An 18,618-nucleotide genomic window follows, 5' to 3' on the forward strand; every position below is an offset into this window, starting at 1 on the left:
TTTTTGTATCCCTTACTGATTTATTCAGCCATCCAGTGAGAGAACCTGAGAGATGCCAAGCCCTTTTCCTTATCTTCCTTTTAACACCCCTGTTCTTTCTTTAAACGTATCTCCGCCAACACAGCATGGTGGCATTACCTCCTTACAATTATTTTCTGTCACAGTGTTCCTGAACCACTAGGTCATTTTCACAGACACAATGTTCCATTGTAGATGTCTAATTGTTTGCGAGAACATTAATATTACATCTGTAATCCTTTTGATACATCACAAATGGACAATTTCTTCTTAGGAAATGAAACAGCAATTTACAAGAGGCACATTGGATTATGGGTTTGCAGAATTCTTTGTGTTACTGGTTAGCTGGAGTAATGGATTTGGATGCCACCAGACTGTATGATGAGTGTCATTAGACTGTTGCCTTGGTGACACATTCTCAACCTCCTTTATTGTTGTTCAGCTTTCAGAACTCATAACAATTTCATGTAACTTTTTGAAATCCCCTTTTGTCACATTTTGTATGATCCAGAAACTCTGGCTGATGCGGTGACTTGTCATTGGATTGCTGGTGAACATCACTCCCACTGGAGCAAGTTTTTCCCGATTAATTCAAATACATTTTTTTTTGTTTTTGTATACAGAACACACCCACAGTGACAGACTGTTCTCCACCCACTGCTGTGGCCAATGTTTCTCAATACGCATGTCAGAGGCGGACGACCACGGAAAATCACAACAAGATATTCACAGTAAGGAAAAACAAAACACACACCCATACAAGCACACCTTCTTACTCAATTGCATGTCCCTATCTCTGTCTTTGTGAGGCTATTACACGCTCATTGCTCCCACAAAGCATCCATCCCAACCAGTTCTGCTCTGATTGGGGTTTCTTCCTTCACACACCAATGCACCGACGCTGACCCCAATTAGATAAATTAACCTACAAATGAGAAGCATCTGCAGGTAGGCCATGATGAAGGCAGAACAGCTGAGGTGCCCACGAGGATTGACACAGGCTGGCATGGGCTGACCCTGAGGCTAGGCACAGCACACTGAGATGGGCACTTGATGTAAAGCTTCACACCAACAATGACGGATCTGTCTCTATGCCATCTGGCCATCGGGCAGCTAGTGGCCAATGCCAGGGGAAAGTGGGGGGGGGGTTGGAGGCACACGTTTTCAGACAGGATGTGAGGGAGTGTGAAGGCTGGTTTACAGTCCGTCGATCGGCATGTCTGTGGACAACACCAAAAAACCCATCCGTTTTAAAAATTAATCCAGTAAATGTCAACCTAGCAAGCCAGGCAACTAAAAGCAATTTTCTAAACAATGTTTTGGTTCATTGCTAGCTAGTTTTCTAGCTAGCTGGCTAGTCACTTCAAATAATGACCAGAGTATAGCTGATGACGTATTAACTTTAGCTACTTTTTAATTCATTATTACAGGAAAATAAACCCCAAGAACATAATTATTTTCAAAGTAATGGCAAGATTACAGAAAATAGCTTACTATAAGAGCGTCTGCTAAATTACTTAAATGTAAATGTAAATGTACCACAGTGTGATGAAATAAAAGGTCTATCTGTGAATTTTAGAACTCCTTGTCTCAAGAAGATTTGTTCTGGTTGCTGTAGCAGTCCGGCTGCCACGACAACGGATGTTGCGACAGTCGCAGATACTTTTTTTCATGTCTGTGCGACAAGGAAGCTGACAGTCGCAGCAACGGTCTAAAGACATTCCACTGGAATGACCAGCGATACTTGTCGCATTCTTATTGTCTACAGACATGTCGTATAAGTATAAACTAGCCTTCACACTGCAGCTTGCCATTGCTTTGTGTGCGGTAACGTTTATCTACACAATAACAATTTTTCTAAAAATATGTTTTCAGATAAATCTCATTACCAGTTTTTAATACTTTCTGCCAGTGTGTAATATAGTCTTTATGTGCACTGTGAGGGCTGTTTTGCTGAGAGTCCAAGGTGATCAAAAACACTTCAAATGAAGATAAAGTTACTTGGAGTTAGGGAATACTTGAGAGATAGTCTATGGGAGCGTAGTGTATCAAAACAAATCAAATCACATTTTATTTGTCACATGCGCCGAAGACAACAGGTGTAGACCTTACAGTGAAATGCTCACTTACAAGCCCTTGACCGTCAATGCAGTTTTAAGAAAAACTAAGTGTTAAAGTATTTACTAAATAAGCTGAAGTATACAATAAAAAATAAGAAAACAGAAAAAATTGTAATAATTAAAGAGCAACAATAAAATAACAGTAACGAGGTTATATACAGGGGGTACCGGTACAGAGTCAATGTGCGGGGGCACAGGTTAGTTGAGGTAATTGAGGTAATATGTACATGTAGGTAGAGGTAAAGTGACTACGCATAGAGAGTATCAGCAGTGTAAAAGTGTGTGTGTGCGTGTGTGTGTGTGTGTGTGGGGGGGGGGGTCAATGCAAATAGTCTGGGTAGCCATTTGGTTAGCTGTTCAGGAGTCTTATGGCTTGGGGGTAGAAGCTGTTAAGAAGCCTTTTGAACCTAGACTTGGTGCTCCGGTACCACTTGCCGTGCGGTAGAAGAGAGAACAGTCTATGACTAGGGTGGCTGGAGTCTTTGGCAATTTTTTGGGCCTTCCTCTGACACAGCCTGGTATAGAGGTCCTGGATGGCAGGATGTTTGGCCCCAGTGATGTACTGGGCTGTACGCACTACTTTCTATAGTGCCTTGCGGTTGGAGGCCGAACACTTTCCATACCAGGTGGTGATGCAACCAGTCAGGATGCTCTCGATGGTACAGCTGTAGAACTTCTGACTACCGTTGATCTGATCTCAAACTTCCAGTGGGGCTTGGTGTGTGGGAGGTTGGTGCTTGGTGATGAAGAGTTTCTCCAAGCCTTATTAAGCAGAGCTTACTGGGAGCATATGGAGACATCTGTTTCATAATGACTTTCACTTCTCCCTGACTGACTACACATGCAGACTCTCACACTTGCACACATATTCATGCGACATGTTCATACCACCCACCCACACACCCACACACACCCACACAGACAGACCGAGACAGACACTTGAGTGGGAGTGGTGCTCGGTTCCCCTTCCCCTGTTCCTTTCCACTGCATTAGCTCTGTAATCACCAGTCTCTCTTCACTCCTCATCAGGCTGATGTTTCACTCATTATTCCACTTCAACATACATCACTCACAAGTGTTATTTGAGATAATTACTGTAATGTCAGTTCAACGTGTGGCTGTGGAGAAAGGATAAGTAATTCAACTAAATCCTAATATCCTGGGAGCAGTAGGGTTAAAGACCAGGGAGGTCTGGTGAAATATCAAAAGAGCATGAATGAACTACAGCACCTGGAAGGTTTCTCTACAAGGATGAACACATCTAAAAAGTGTGGAGATATACAGTGTGGTCCGAAATTATTGACACCATTGATAAAGATGAAAAACATTTGTTTAACAAGTAATATTTTTTTTCTCAAAAAAGGTAGGGGTCAAAATGATTGACAACCCTGTTTTCAATACCTCACTCTGTGAGGATAATGGCACTGAGCCTTTTTCTAAAATATTTGATGAGTTGGAGAACAGAATCCTTCCATATCCATGTTATCCTTCATTTGCGATTATGGACTGCCCTCTTCATTTCAAACCACAGGTTTGCAATGGGTTTCATGTCCGGAGACTGAGATGGCCATTGCTAAATGTCGATTTTATGTTCAATTAACCGTTGATGTGTGCTTGGGGTTCTTGTCTAGCTGGAAGATCCACTTGCGGTCAAGTTTCAGCCTACTGACAGAAAACAGATTTTTGGCTAAAATATCCAGGTACAGGTACATGATGCAGAAGAATGAGAAAAAAAAGTGAATACATTGAATCACACATTAAAAGCATCTTCATAAGTGTGTCTTCAGCATGGATTTAAATAGAACCACTGACTCTGCAAGCCTGATCTCCTCTGGCAGACGATCCAAAGTCTAGGGGCCCTAATGGAAAATGTCCAGTCTCCTTTTCAACCTAGACTTTGGAATGGTCAACAGTGCCATGCCAGAGGATCTCAGGCTGTTTCCTGGCTTGTAGGGAGAAAATATCAGAGATATAGGATGGGGCTAAACCAAGCCTAGTCTTAAATGTGATTAGTTTAAAAAAAAATCTAGTCTAAAAGTGACTGGTAGCCAGTGTAAAGAACCTAAACTAGGTGTAATATGGTTACATTTTCTGGTGCCTGTTAAATGTCGAGCGGCAGCATTTGGGACAAACTGTAGATGACGGAGAGATTTCTGACTGAGACATGCATTCAAAGATGTCACGGCTGTTAGAAGGAGCGGACCAAAATGCAGCGTCGGTTTCTTTCCACATATTTATTGATTAGTGCAATAACAAAGAATAAACAACAAACTGTGATGCAGGAGGAACAAACACACTCACAAAATATAATCACCCACAAAACAGGAAGAGAAAAAAACCCTAATTAAATATGATCTCTAATCAGAGGCAATGAGGATCAGCTGCCTCCAATTAGAGATCAACCCCAAACAATCCCAACATAGAAATAGAACTAGAACTAAAACATAGAAATAGAAAACATAGAACAACCAAAAACACCCCCTGTCACGCCCTGCCCTACTCTACTAATGAAAATGACATATTACTAGGGTCAGGACGTGACAAAAGAGGAAATAAAAGCATGTATACCTTTTTCCAGATCAGTGACTGGAGTAAAAGATTTGACTTTAGCTATAATTCTTAGGTGACAAAAGGCATAGTGAATAGGTGCTGGGAATGGTACTGAACCACTGAAAAAAATCTGCCACATAGATATGATCTGAACCAGTCGAGGGCAACTCCTGAGATTCCCACCCACCTCTCCAACCGGTCAACAAGTATATAGATCAATAGTACCAAACGTGGCACTGAGATCCAAAATAACTAGAATAGAGCATTCGCCGGCATCCTCAGCCAACAGAAGGTCATTACTGACTTTTAATAAAGCAGTTTCCGTTGTGTGAAGTGAGCAGAAGCCCGATTTGGAATTTTTCCAAATAAGTTGTTCATACTCAGATAAGCCACCAATTGTTTGAAAACGTCTAAAATCTTAGATGAAGAAAGCAAGTTGAGAGAGGTCTATATTTGCTCAGTGAAGAGGGGTCAAGATTAGGCTTTTTAAGAAGAGGTTGGATCAGAGCAGTTTTAAAGCAGGCTGGAAAGGAGCCAGAGGTCAGTGAGCTATTTACAATTGACACTATGTTGGGGCCAACAGTAGGCATAACCTCTTTTAGTACTCTAGTAGAGTATGGAAAGCCATTTTAACATACAGGTATATTAATTGTATTGTTTATATTAATAATTTCTTTTTTTTTACAACAATAATGTAATTTTTGATATCAATGACACATTTTTATATCAAAGTATGTATTGATATGAAAAATTAATTGAATGTTAATTATCGATATCAATAATTAGAACTTTTTATATCAATAATTCCCCATAGGATTCAATAGAGAAACACATATCAATAATAACATTTTTATATCAATAATTGCCGAATACTGCATATATTAGCATATATTTAGCATTATTAAGACTTAAACAAATCAGCTTCTAGTGCCTTGAATGTCAATGAAGAGGGTACCAAGAGACAGTCATACCATTTTGTTGTCTTAAAATTACACCTAAAAATGGATTACATTTGTTTTTTTCATACATAAACTGTCTTCAGTTTCAGTTAGCATGAAAATATCAATGTATTTGGAAATAATAAATTGCATGTGAACAACTTATTATTTAGAGAGCTTATATTCAATGAAACGATCTTGACATGGTATTCAGGGGAGTTAGAGGAACATAAATTAGGTTACTTACATTAACTGCACTATAGGACATAATATGCTTTCCATGTCCTCTGTTGCTAATTATGACAGGGAGGATTGGAGCACTGCCAGACCAAGACCGTCAGTGTCTAAAACAGTTTGCAGTTGCTGGAAATAGGGTGAATCCCATCTCTTTTAAAGATTGCTTGTTGCAAAAGGAGACCTTCTTGTTGCTGCAAAGTTCCTTTTAGGTATCCGTTTAGGGCGGCTGAAACATTTAGAACCCCTATCATGGTCCAAACAAACTATCATGGTCCAAACACACCAAGAAAGTCGTGAAGAGGGCACGACAACACCTTTTCTCCCTCAGGAGACTGAAAAGATTTGGCATGGGTCCCCAGATCCTCAAAACGTTTTACAGCTGCACCATCAAGAGCATCCTGACCGGTTGCATCACCGCCTGGTATGGCAACTGCTCGGCATCTGACCATAAGGTGTTACAGAGGGTAGTGTGTACGGCCCAGTACATCACTGTTGCCACACTTCCTGCCATCCATGACCTATATACTAGGCGGTGTCAGAGGAAAGACCAAAAAAATTGTCAGACTCCAGCCACACAAGTCATGGACTGCTCTCTCTGCTACCGCATGGCAAGCGATACCGGAGCGCCAAGTCTAGGTCCAAAAGGCTTCTTAACAGCTTCTACCCCCAAGCCATAAGACTGCTGAACAATTACAGCAAAGCAAGGGAAAACCATGAGAATAAAACATGACTTGGTAGTAGATTCAGTGCCTAATGCAACCAGGTCTAGTGAGGGGTACCACAAAACATACTGAGGCAAGACTCTGCTTTGGCTTCTTCCTGTCCAACATGCAGGATGTACATGAAGGAGGCAGATGTGGAGAAGTTGAAGTTACATAAATTTTTCTTCATTTTAGTCATTTAGCAGACACTCTTATCCAGACCGACTTACAGTTAGCGCATTCATCAGTTAGCGCATATCTAGGTGAGACAACCACATGTCACAGGCATAGAAAGTACATTTTTCCTCAATATCGGGGGGGATTATTTAAGATACTGTTTGAAGAGGTATTGTTTCAGATGTTTTGGAAGATGGGCAGGGACTCTGCTGTCCTAGCTTCAAGGGGATGCTGGTTCCACCATTGGGGTGCCAGGACAGTAAAGAGCTTGGACTGGGCTGAGCAGGAGATGTCCTCCCATAGGGGTGGGAGGGCCAAGAGACCTGAGGTGGCAGAACGGAGTGCTCGGGTTGGTGTGTAGGTTTTGAGCATAGCCTGAAGGTAGGGGGAGTTCCTCTTGCTGTTCGGTAGGTAAGCACCATGGTTTTATAGTGGATGTGAGCCTCGACTGGAAGCCAGTGGAGTGAGCGGGGTGACATGAGAGAACTAGAGAAGGTTAAATACCAGGCGGGCTGATACGTTTTGGATAAGTTGCAGGGGTTTGATGGCACAAGTGGGGAGCCCAGCCAATAGCAAGTTGCAGTAGTCCAGATGGGAGAAGACAAGTGCCTGGTTTGTGGACACCCTTTCAAATTAGTGGTTACGGCAAGTTCAGATACACCCGTTGCTGACAGGTGTATAAAATCGACTTTCAACGTGGCACCGTCATAGGATGCCACCTTTCCAACAAGTCAGTTCGTCAGATTTCTGCCCTGTTAGCACTTACAGTTGGCCGGGGAAACTCTGTTATTGTGAAGTGGAATCGTCTAGGAGTAACAACGGCTCAGCTGCAAAGTGGTAGGCCACACAACCTCACATAATGGGAATGCCTAGCGCTGAAACTTGTAGCGCGTAAAAATCATATGTCCTCAGTTGCAACACTCACTACCAAGTTTCAAACTGCGGGTCGCATTAACATCTGCTAACCATGTGTATGTGACCAATAAAATTGGATTTGATTTTTATTTGCACAAGGGAGAAGTGTTAAGGTATTTTATTATGTTTCCACAGAATATTTGGGTCCGAGCATGACATTTTGCTCTTTCACACTGAGGGTCGGTTGTTATCGAGGGGGAGATTGTTGGAAATATATAAAGTGTATATATATATTTTTAAGACAATCAGAAATCAACTAAATCAAACTTTATTTGTCACGTGCCGAATTCAACAAGTGTAGACCTTACCGTGAAATGCTTACTAACAAGCCCTTAACCAACAGTGCAGTTCAAGAAGAGTTGAGAAAATATTTACCAAATAAACTGAAGTAAAAAATAATAAAAAGTAACACAATAAAATAACAATAGCGAGGTTATACACAGGGGGTACCGGTACCGAGTCAATGTGCAGGGGTACAGGTTAGTTGAGGTAATTTGTACATGTAGGTAGGGGTGAAGTGACTGTACATAGTTAATAAACAGCGAGTAGCAGCAGTGTACATAACAAATGGGGGGGGGGGGTCAATGTAAATAGTTTGGTGGCCATTTGATTAATTGTTCAGCAGTCTTATGGCTTGGGGGTAGGACTGTTAAGGAGCCTTTTGGTCCTAGACCTGGCGCTTTGGCACCGCTTGCCGTGCGGTAGCAGAGAAAACAGTCTATGATTTGAGTGACTGGAGTCTCTGATATTATTTGCGGATTTCCTCTGACACCGCCTATTATATAGGTCCTGGATGGCAGGAAGCTTGGTCCCAGTGATGTACTGGGCCGTACGCACTACCCTCTGTAGCGCCTTGGTCAGATGCTGAGCAGTTGCCATACCAGTCGGTGATGCAACCAATCAGGATGCTCTCGATGGTGCAGCTGTAGAAATGTTTGAGGATCTGGGGACCCATGCCAAATCCTTTCAGTCTCCTGAGGGGGAAAATATGTTGTCGTGCCCTCTTCACGACTGTCTTGGTGTGTTTGGACCATGATAGTTTGTTGGTGATGTGGACAACAAGGAACTTGAAACTCTCGACCCGCTGCACTACAGCCCCATCGATGTTAATGGGGGCCTGTTCGGCCAGCCTTTTCCTGTAGTCCACGAACAGCTCCTTTGTCTTGCTCACATTGAGGGAGAGGTTGTGGTCCTGGCACCACACTGCCAGGTCTCTGACCTCCTCCCTATAGGCTGTCTCATCGTTGTCAGTGATCAGGCCTACCACTGTTGTGTCTTCAGCAAACTTAATGATGGTGTTGGAGTCATTTTTGGCCACACAGTTGTGGGTGAACAAGGAGTACAGGAGGGGACTAAGTACACAACCCTGAAGGACTCCAGTGTCTAGGATCAGCATGGTAGACATGTTGTTGCCTACCCTTACTACCTGGGGGCGGTCCGTCAGGACATCCAGGATCCAGTTGCATAGGGTGGTGTTTAGTCCCAGTGTCCTTAGCTTAGTGATGAGCTTTGTTGGCACTATAATGTTGAACGCTGTAGTCAATGAACAGCATTCTCACATATGTGTTCCTTTTGTCCAGGTGGGAAAGGACAGTGTGGAGTGTGATTTGAGATTGCATTATCTGTGGATCTGTTGGGGCGGTATGTGAATTGGAGTGGGTCTAGGGTTGTTGTGGGTCTAGCTGGAGTGGGTCTAGCTGTTGATGTGAGCCATGACCAGCCTTTCAAAGTACTTCATGGCTACCGACGTGAGTGCTATGGGGCGGTGATCATTTAGGCAGGTTACTTTCGCTTCCTTGGGCACAGGGACTATGGTGGTCTGCTTGAAACATGTAGGTATTACAGACTCGGTCAGGGAGAGGTTGAAAATGTCAGTGAAGACACTTGCCAGTTGGTCCGCGCATGCTTTGAGTACACGTCCTGGTAATCTGTCTGGCCCCGGGGCTTTGTGAATGTTGACCTGTTTAAAGGTCTTGCTCACATCGGCAACCGAGAGCGTTATCACACAGTCGTCCAGAACAGCTGGTGCTCTCATGTATGCTTCAGTATTGCTTGCCTCGAAGCGAGCATAAAAGTAATTTAGCTCGTCTGGTAGGCTCGGGTCAATGGGCAGCTTGCGTCTGGGTTTCCCTTTGTAGTCCGTAATAGTTTTCAAGTCCTGCCACATGCGACGAGCGTCAGAGCCGCTGTAGTAGGATTCAATCTTAATCCGGTATGTACTCTTTGCTTGTTTGATGGTTCGTCTGAGGGCATAGCGGGATTTCTTACAAGTGTCCAAATTAGTGTTTCGCTCCTTGAAAGCGGGAGCTCTAGCCTTTAGCTCGATGCGGATGTTGCTTGTAATCCATGGCTTCTGGTTGGGATATGTACATACGGTCACTGTGGGCATGACGTTGTCGATGCACTTATTGATGAAGCCGATGACTGAGGTTGTACACTCCTCAATTCCATTGGATGAATCCCGGAACACATTCCAGTCTGTGCTAGCAAAACAGTCCTTTAGCTTAGCATCCGCGTCATCTGACCACTTCCGTATTGAGCGAGTCACTGGTACTTCCTGCTTTAGTTTTTGCTTGTAAGCAGGAATCAGGAGGATAGAATTATGGTCAGATTTGCCAAATGGAGGGTGGGGGAGAGCATTGTATGCATCTCTGTGTGTGGAGTAAAGGAGTTCTAGAGTTTTTTTCCTTTATCAGACATCCCCAAATGGGCACTTTTATACATTGTGCGCAGGCCAGTTACTATTATGTGTGCTCTGACACACTTACTCAACAATTACAAGACAGAGAAGCCAGACACACGCTCACACTGTGCGCTCCAAACAAAAGGCAACAAAGAAATTGACAAAACTCTCAAATGGTATGAAGTAAACCAAAACTTGTTTCTCACAACTGTAGCATAGGTGGTGAACACGCAAACAACATGTCCACTCCAAGAATGGTAAATGACTGTGTCGTGTCTTTGGCTATGCCGGATTAAGTGATATGACATGCTAACCTATAAAATCCTTTCTCTGTAATTAATATTACCTGATTAAGCTAATCATGTAAATGTATTAACTAGAAAGTCGGGGCACCACGGAAGAACGTTTATAGAGCCGTTATCTTCCGAATAAACTCTTAAAATACTTAGTAATATTTTACATCGGTAGCAGTCAATATTAACCCTTATCTTATTTTCAGTCTCATAATGAAAGTTGTAAATTCTTGGCTATCTTCACGAACCATGGCTAACAAGTTGAGTCAGCAATACAAAATTGGGTTTAATTATTTATTTACTAAATACCTAAACCAGTCACACAGAATTACAAATACACAGAACACAAGTGATGTCATACAGAAAACGTCCTGGTGGACGGAACCTGTATCATGGCTGGTTACACAAAGGAAGATTTAGGAACAAAGAAACAGCAGCTATGCTATCGCAAATACATTATCTTATGCATTCTAAATTACCGCCCATTTGGAAAAGGAAAATGCAATAAATATTTACTCTGAGCTGCGCTTCGGTAGATTGGTCGTAGATGCTGGCCGGGTTGGCCAACAGATCTTCCTGTCCTCGGAAGAATGTCTCTGGTGGTAAATTGGATACGTGGTGATATCTTCGTCCGTCTGTTAGACTGGTCCGTCGTCCGTCCTTTCCTAGCCCACGTCTACAGCGGCCGCTGCTAACTCAACAGCTAGGAAGTATCACTTCTGTAGTGAATAAGCTCAAAGTTCATACCATTCGCCACCAAAGCTCACGCCGAGGTTGGCTTAGTTCTGTACTTGACGTGTGTCCTTCTAACGTAGAGGCTGCAGACCTCACGTACTGCAGACCTCACGTGGTTATCTTTTCATCAAAGGCTTATATAGTGGAGAGGGGGAAGGAGGTGTTTCATCGTTTATAACCCCTGTCTCTTCACAGGGTTGGGCCACTGATCAAGCAGGGCACTTTCCTTATGAAAACCCAATTCTCTCATTTGGAAGCTAAAATTACATTTAATCTCCTAACAAACAATTTCAATATCAAACATTTCAATTGCATAACAATTCCATGTTACTCTGATAACTAGAGGGTGTATACTTTCTCAGGTACAGTTTATGTCGTCCTGTCATCAGTCATAATGTCTCAGATGACCACCGAACTGACATACATACTCATTACGTTCCCAAGCATATTTCCAACTGGTTTTATTACCAAAATATGGTTCCTTTTCCCCATTTGTTTGATGTTCCCAGACTCTCTATATTTAACACAGGCTATTCAAGTCCTTCAGTAGGGTCAGAGAGGGGAAGGGAGAAAGGTACTTATGGGGGGGGGGTCATAAACCTTACCCACAGGCCAACGTCATGGCAACTGTAATAATATATTGATACATTAACAGAAATTACTGTAACCAAACGTTGTAGATTATAAATAATGGGAATTAATAGTACATTTACTTCCAGTGATGTATGTAATGGGGAATTTATACACACTAACACTCAACAATAATTCAAACAATGAAAGCACACGGATAGGCAGGAAAGAGCGCATTCTGGAAAGAGACGCACCTAATGCATCTTCGCTACACACCCTTCACCTTCATTTAAAAGTACTCTCAAGACACATTATCTTCACACATAAGAAATACCCTCACAAACGTGGTCAGGTCCAAAGCGGTAGCCAATGCAAATTCAAAACAAATGCACTTTCACTTATTTAGTCAATTGTATACAATTGTTTGGTGTAATAAGGCAAAGCCTTGGCACAGGTGCCATATGATACCTGTACTAGTCAACCAATGCCTGTACTAGACAAATAGAGCTAAGATGTCTTTCCCCATAATCAGTGGAAAGCTGCCCCACTCTGTACAGTGGTTCTAGTTAAATTATGGCTAAGGCTCCCCCTGCTACAGTAGCTACCAAGCTAGCTCCTCCAGGCAGACCAACAGTGCAGACAGAGTATCCCAGTGTAACAGTGTAGGTTCCGTCCCTCTCTTCGCCCCAACCTGGGCTCGAACCAGGGACCCTTGCACACATCAACAACTGAAACCCCACGAAGCATCGTTACCCATCGCGCCACAAAAGCCACGGCCTTTGCAACGCAAGGGGAAACCCTACTTCAAGTCTCAGAGCGAGTGACGTCACTGATTGTAAGGCTATTAGCGCGCACCACCGCTAACTAACTAGCCATTTCACATCGGTTACACTCACCCCCCCTTTGACCTCCTCCTTTTCCGCAGCAACCAATGATCCGGGTCAACAGCATCAATGTAACAGTGTAGGTTCCGTCCCTCTCTTCGCCCAAACCTGGGCTCGAACCAGGGACCCTTGCACACATCAACAACTGACACCCACGAAGCATCGTTACCCATCGCGCCACAAAAGCCGTGGCCCTTGCAACGCAAGGGGAAACCCTACTTCAAGTCTCAGAGCGAGTGACGTCACTGATTGAAATGCTATTAGCGCGCACCACCGCTAACTAACTAGCCATTTCACATCGGTTACACCAGCACAGCAGGAGCCTGCCCTCTCACCCCTCTCAATGAAGGCCTCAATCCTCTTGTTATCTCATGCTGTGAAGGGAGCCCAGCTATGCATGCGTGGGAGTGTGTTGTGTGAGTGTGCATGCATGCGTATGAACTACCTTTGTGTGTGTGTGTGTGTGTGTGTGTGTGTGTGTGTGTGTCGGTGTCGGTGTGTGTGTGTGTGTGTGTGTGCGTCCTTGTTGGTGTGTTTGAGGTCATCCTCTTGCTGCATGTTGTGAATGGGTCAGTGGAGCCTTCTGCCAGGCTGGGCTCAGGTCTTGCCTGCTGACCCGAGGCACCATGTCTGGACAGATCACCCATGGCCCGGCCACACTGTTGGTGACCTGCACTGATCTAGCTCACTACTCTTCCCCAGTACCAGGAGAGAAAAAACCTGTAAACTTTCCCACATTTTGTTGTGTTACAGCCTTAATTTAAAATTAATTACATTGAGATTTTGTGTCACTGACCTACACACAAAACCCCGTAATGTCAAAGTGGAATTATGTTATTATACATTTTTACAAATTAATACAAAATGAAAAGCTGAAATGTCTTCAGTCAATAAGTATTCAACCCTTTTGTTATGGCAAGCCTAAATAAGTTCAGGAGTAAAAATGTGCTTAACAAGTAACATAATAAGTTGCATGGACTCACTCTGTGTGCAATAATAGTGTTAAACATGATTTTTCAATGACAATCCTATCTCTGTACCCCACACATATAATTATCTGTAAGGTCCCTCAGCCGAGCAGTGCATTTCAAACACAGATTCAACAAAAAGGACCAGGTAGGTTTTTTAATGCCTTGCAAAGAAGGACATCTATTGGTAAAAAAGCAGACATTGAATATCACTTTTTGAGCATTGTTTAGTAATTAATTACTCTTTGGATGGTGCATCATTACACCCAGTCACTGCAAAGATACAGGCGTCCTTCCTAACTCAGTTGCCGGAGAGGAAGGAAACCACTCAGGTATTTCATTATGAGGCCAATGGTGACTTTAAAACAGTTAGAGTTGAAGGCTGTGATAGGAGAAACTGAGGTGGATCAACAACATTGTAGTTACTCCACAAAACTAACCTAAATCACAGAGTGAATAGAAAGAAGCTTGTTCAGAATAAAAATATTCCAAAACATGAATCCTGTTTGCAATAAGACACTAAAGTTAAACAGCAAAAAATGTGGCAAAGAAATGAACTGTCACAACCTGATCTGTTTCACCTGTCCTTGTGATTGTCTCCACCCCCTCCAGGTGTCACCCTTCTTCCCCAGTATCCCTTGTGTATTTATATCTGTGTTCTCTGTTTGTCTGTAGCCAGTTCGTCATATTTGTCAAGTCAACCAGCGTTTTTGTTATCAGCTCCTGCTTTTCCCAGTCTCTCTTTTTCTAGCCCTCCTGGTTTTGACCCTTGCTTGTCCTGACTCTGAGCCCGCCTGCCTGACCACTCTGCCTGCCCCTGAGCCTGCCTGTCGACCTGTACCTTTGCCTCACCTCTGGTTTACTGACCCATGCCTGCCTTGACCTATCTATTTCCTGCCTCTGTTGGAATATTAAACCATAGTCAATTCGACGTGTCTGCATCTGGGTCTTACCTTGATACCTGATATTAACTTGATGTCCTGGGGCAAATCCAACACCACATCACCGAGTACCACTCTTCATATGTTCAAGCATGGTGGTAGCTACATCATGTATGGGTATGCTTGTCATTGGCAAGGACTAGGGAGTTTTTTGGGATAAAAATAAACGGATTCGAGCTAAGCACAGGCAAAATTCTAGAGTTCAGTCTGCTTTCCAACAGACATTGGGAGATGGTCATGTATATTGATTTTGTGGTCAATGAACCATTTCTTTGTAGATTTGGATATGTGCTTGGGGTTATTGTCTTGATGGAAGATCCCCTTGCAGCCAAAAACCTGGCTGCCTCTGCCACAGTCTCCGGACTTGAACCCCATTGAAAACCTGTGGTCTGATTTGAAGAGGGCAGTCCATAAGCGCAGACAAAGGATATCAAGGAGCTGGAAAGATTATGTATGGAGGAATGTTTTAAGATCCCTTTCAGTGTGTTCTCCAATCACATAAAACATTTTCAAAAAAGTCAGTGTTGTTATCCTTGCAAGGGTAGGGAGCCAAGAATTTTGATCCCAATTTTTTTTATTGCTTGTTACGCAAAATCTCTTTCTCTGAGCAATTTGATTAGTATAAAATAATATAATTTCCCTTTTTTTTTAGCATGCAATATAGCTCAGTATTTGTATTATTTATTTTATATAGTATTTTTTGCTCATCTTTATCAAGGGTGCCAATAATTATGGACCTGACTGTACATATCTACATTTACCATGAGTCTGTTCTGTATATCAATGCAGAGCAATAGGTATCGAGTAATGAAGCTTCTCTTCCCTGGAACATGGTGTCCTCTGGGACAGCTCATGCATAAACCCGCCCCCTCCCCCCCCCGGCCAAATCCTTCTTCTGAAAATAACAAAAGGGAAAACTCCTGACAGTTGTTCTTTACTTTCGTTTGAACCACCATGTTGCTTCAGAGAGGAAAGAGCCCTGCAGGCCCCTGGGGAGCCTTTTGTCAACAAGTGGAAAATGACAGGTTCCTGTCTGGCGCACACTGACTAAAATGTCGCTGTAGGGTCATCCAGTAGAAGGCCTGTGCGCCTGGGCCTACCATGGCTGGAAGACAGATGGATGGGGATAAAGAAGGAGAGGGAAAGGAGAGAAGGAGAGGGGAACTGTGTACTCTGATCCTTGTCTGGCTGTCACCACGGGTCAGTGCATCTGATGTTTGAGTGCACACCTGACATATCTCTCTCTCTTTCCCCACACTATCGCTCCCTTTGTTTTTCTCTCTGTCCTCTCCCATCCCTCTATTTCTCTGACCTCATATCACAATTCTTTTGGGTTTCCTTTTTTCATCTTTGTTTCTCACATCCCTCTCCTCCCTCTCCTTTCATTGTGCCTTCTCTCTCTCTCTCTCTCTCTCTCCCTCTCCTCTGTAGGATGTGATGGAGGAACTGGCTGAAAGTTCTGAGTTCAATGAAAGTAAGGGTCCATGCCTGGCATTCCGTCAAGCAGCCTCAGTCCTGAAGAGTCTGCCGTCAGCAGTGCAATGTCTGGAGGCCATCCAGGGCCTCCCCTGCCTGGGGGAACACACCAAGGCTGTCATGGAGGTAATATCATCTCCACTGCATACCACATTAACTAAATAGTATCATTATTGTTTAAATGGATTTTCTAAACTTTAACATTTAATCTAGAGAAGTATAATCTATATTGTTCTCTGTAAAGTGTTCCGTCTTGATTGTATGAATCGGAACCTTTCTGATTGATTGAATTACTTATGCATCTAATTCATTATGTTAAATTATCCTATATTTATTTTGGAAAAATAACATACGTTTCAGTGTCAAGTGTCAATCATAGAGATAAATGGAGGACTCTGGATGGATCTAACTTGTTTTAGTATAGACACTGCCATTGAGGGCTTCCACCATGTAAAAGTAGTCAACTGGGTGGGAATTCTAATGTGTTGGGAGTGATCAGCGAGTATTGTCTTTTTCAAATTAGGTTGCCTATGGTTTGTAAACCAAAGACTAAGGTAATATCCAGGAGCCAAGACAAAGATGTATACCAGGTCATTGGTACCAAGATCCAGACTCAGTGAGTTGAGACCGTAATAAGTTCAAAACCAAATTTATGTGGTCTCAAGATCAAGACCACTAGATCAATAGTCCATGGGCCCTTTCTTCATATGTACAGTACAGTTCAGTTCAGTACAGTAAATTACACTATAGTGTAGCATATTGTGTTTTGGCCAAATAGATGTCAATGTTTGGGCTCTTGGAAGATTGGAGTCTCCCTGCTGGCTATGCATCTCAATACTTGACACTTTTTCCTGATGTGTGCACTTGTCCACCACCCACATGTTGGTCCTCTGTAGCTCAGTTGGTAGAGCATGGTGCATGCCACTTTAAAATGGAGATAGCTTCAATGGTGTTGCACATTCTGTCACAGATGCCATGATGGCACAGATACAAGTTTTTCCGCACCAAATAAAAATCGATGTCTTTCAATGTGTTTCCGTTGCATTTTCAACTCTACTGATTTTGTCACAAAAACTGTTGCGTTAAATAGCAAATGTGTCTACTCTGGTCTTGGCACGTGCGCTCTAGCCAACAGCTTGCAAATACAGTGCAGGTCGGCTGTGTGGGTAGGCTAGTCTACATGATGGCATTATTATGGATAAGAGCGAGAATATTTCTGTTGTTGTCAAAAGGCAGTCAAGCATCGATCATCATGTCACCAGAATAAGACCCTCAATATTTATTGGAAAGGAGCATCAAGATCATTGTTCACTTTCACCACCCTGTGAAGTTCATCATAACTTATTTCATCTGTAGCCTAATATAACTACATGCTTTCCTGAGTTGTAGTGGGGGGACAACACACTATGTCATCACGTTACTTCGATATGATGGTTGTTATATCATTATTTGCACATAAAGACGCTTCCACCGCCATTTCTCGCATAATTTTTACCGACACAAAAAGATCCCATCATGTCGAACGAACTGTCGACATTTATAAAATTGTACGGAAACGTCCTGTTTCCATCACAGCTGTCATGATTTTTTTTCCTATGGTACAACTTTACTCACATAAAAACTGTGGATGGAAACGTAGTTACTATTAGGGGGGAAAAAAACCCATTAGAGCTGTTTCCAACATTAGGGCTGTTTTCCTAAAGAAGTTAAATCCGCCTCGTGTTTTGTTTCCTTGACACGATACTAATGAGGATCGCGATACTGGTATTGTCCCAGCCTTAAAAACTGTTTCGCTAGCACAGACTGGAATATGTTCTGGGATTCATCCGATAACATTGAGTAGTTTACCACATCTGTCACCGGCTTCATTAACAAGTTGTTCCCACAGTGACCGTGCGTACATATCCCAACCAGAAGCCATGGATTACAGGAAACATCTGCACTGAGCAAAAGGCTAGAGCTGCCACTTTCAAGGAGTGGGACACAAATCCAGATGCTTATAAGAAATCCCGCTACAACCACCTACAAGCCACGGCAAAGTGTCAATACAGGACTAAGATCGAATCCTCCTACGCCGGCTCACTCTCTGAAGCCGATGTGAGTAAGAACTTTAAACAGGTTAACATTCAGATGGATTACAAGGACGTGCACTCAGAGCATGCGCTTACCAGCTGACAAGTGTCTTCACTGACATTTCCAACCTCTCCCTGACCCAGTTTGTAATATCGACATGTTTCAAGCAGACCGCCATAGTCCCTGTGCCCAAGAACGCCTATGTAACCTGTCTAAATAACTATCGCCCAGTAGCACTCACATCTGTAGCCATGAAATGCTTTGAAAGTCATGGTTCACGTCAATACCATCATCCCAGACACCATGGACCCACTCCATTTCACATACCACCCCAACGGA

The 18,618-nt window shown here is 43.0% G+C and overlaps 1 protein-coding gene across 2 annotated transcripts in view; it reads left to right on the forward strand.

The window, feature by feature from the left end:
• Window positions 1–18,618, forward strand: part of LOC106605322 (DNA nucleotidylexotransferase) — a 143,807-nt gene that overhangs the window by 15,160 nt on the left and 110,029 nt on the right. For both annotated transcript variants that reach the window (XM_014200816.2, XM_014200825.2), the window contains exons 3-4: window positions 642–749; window positions 16,162–16,332. In XM_014200816.2, coding sequence (XP_014056291.1) covers window positions 642–749; window positions 16,162–16,332 — 279 coding nt within the window. The remainder of the gene's footprint in view (window positions 1–641; window positions 750–16,161; window positions 16,333–18,618) is intronic.

Source organism: Salmo salar, chromosome ssa01, assembly GCF_905237065.1.
Source record: "Salmo salar chromosome ssa01, Ssal_v3.1, whole genome shotgun sequence".
Lineage (NCBI taxonomy): Eukaryota > Metazoa > Chordata > Actinopteri > Salmoniformes > Salmonidae > Salmo > Salmo salar.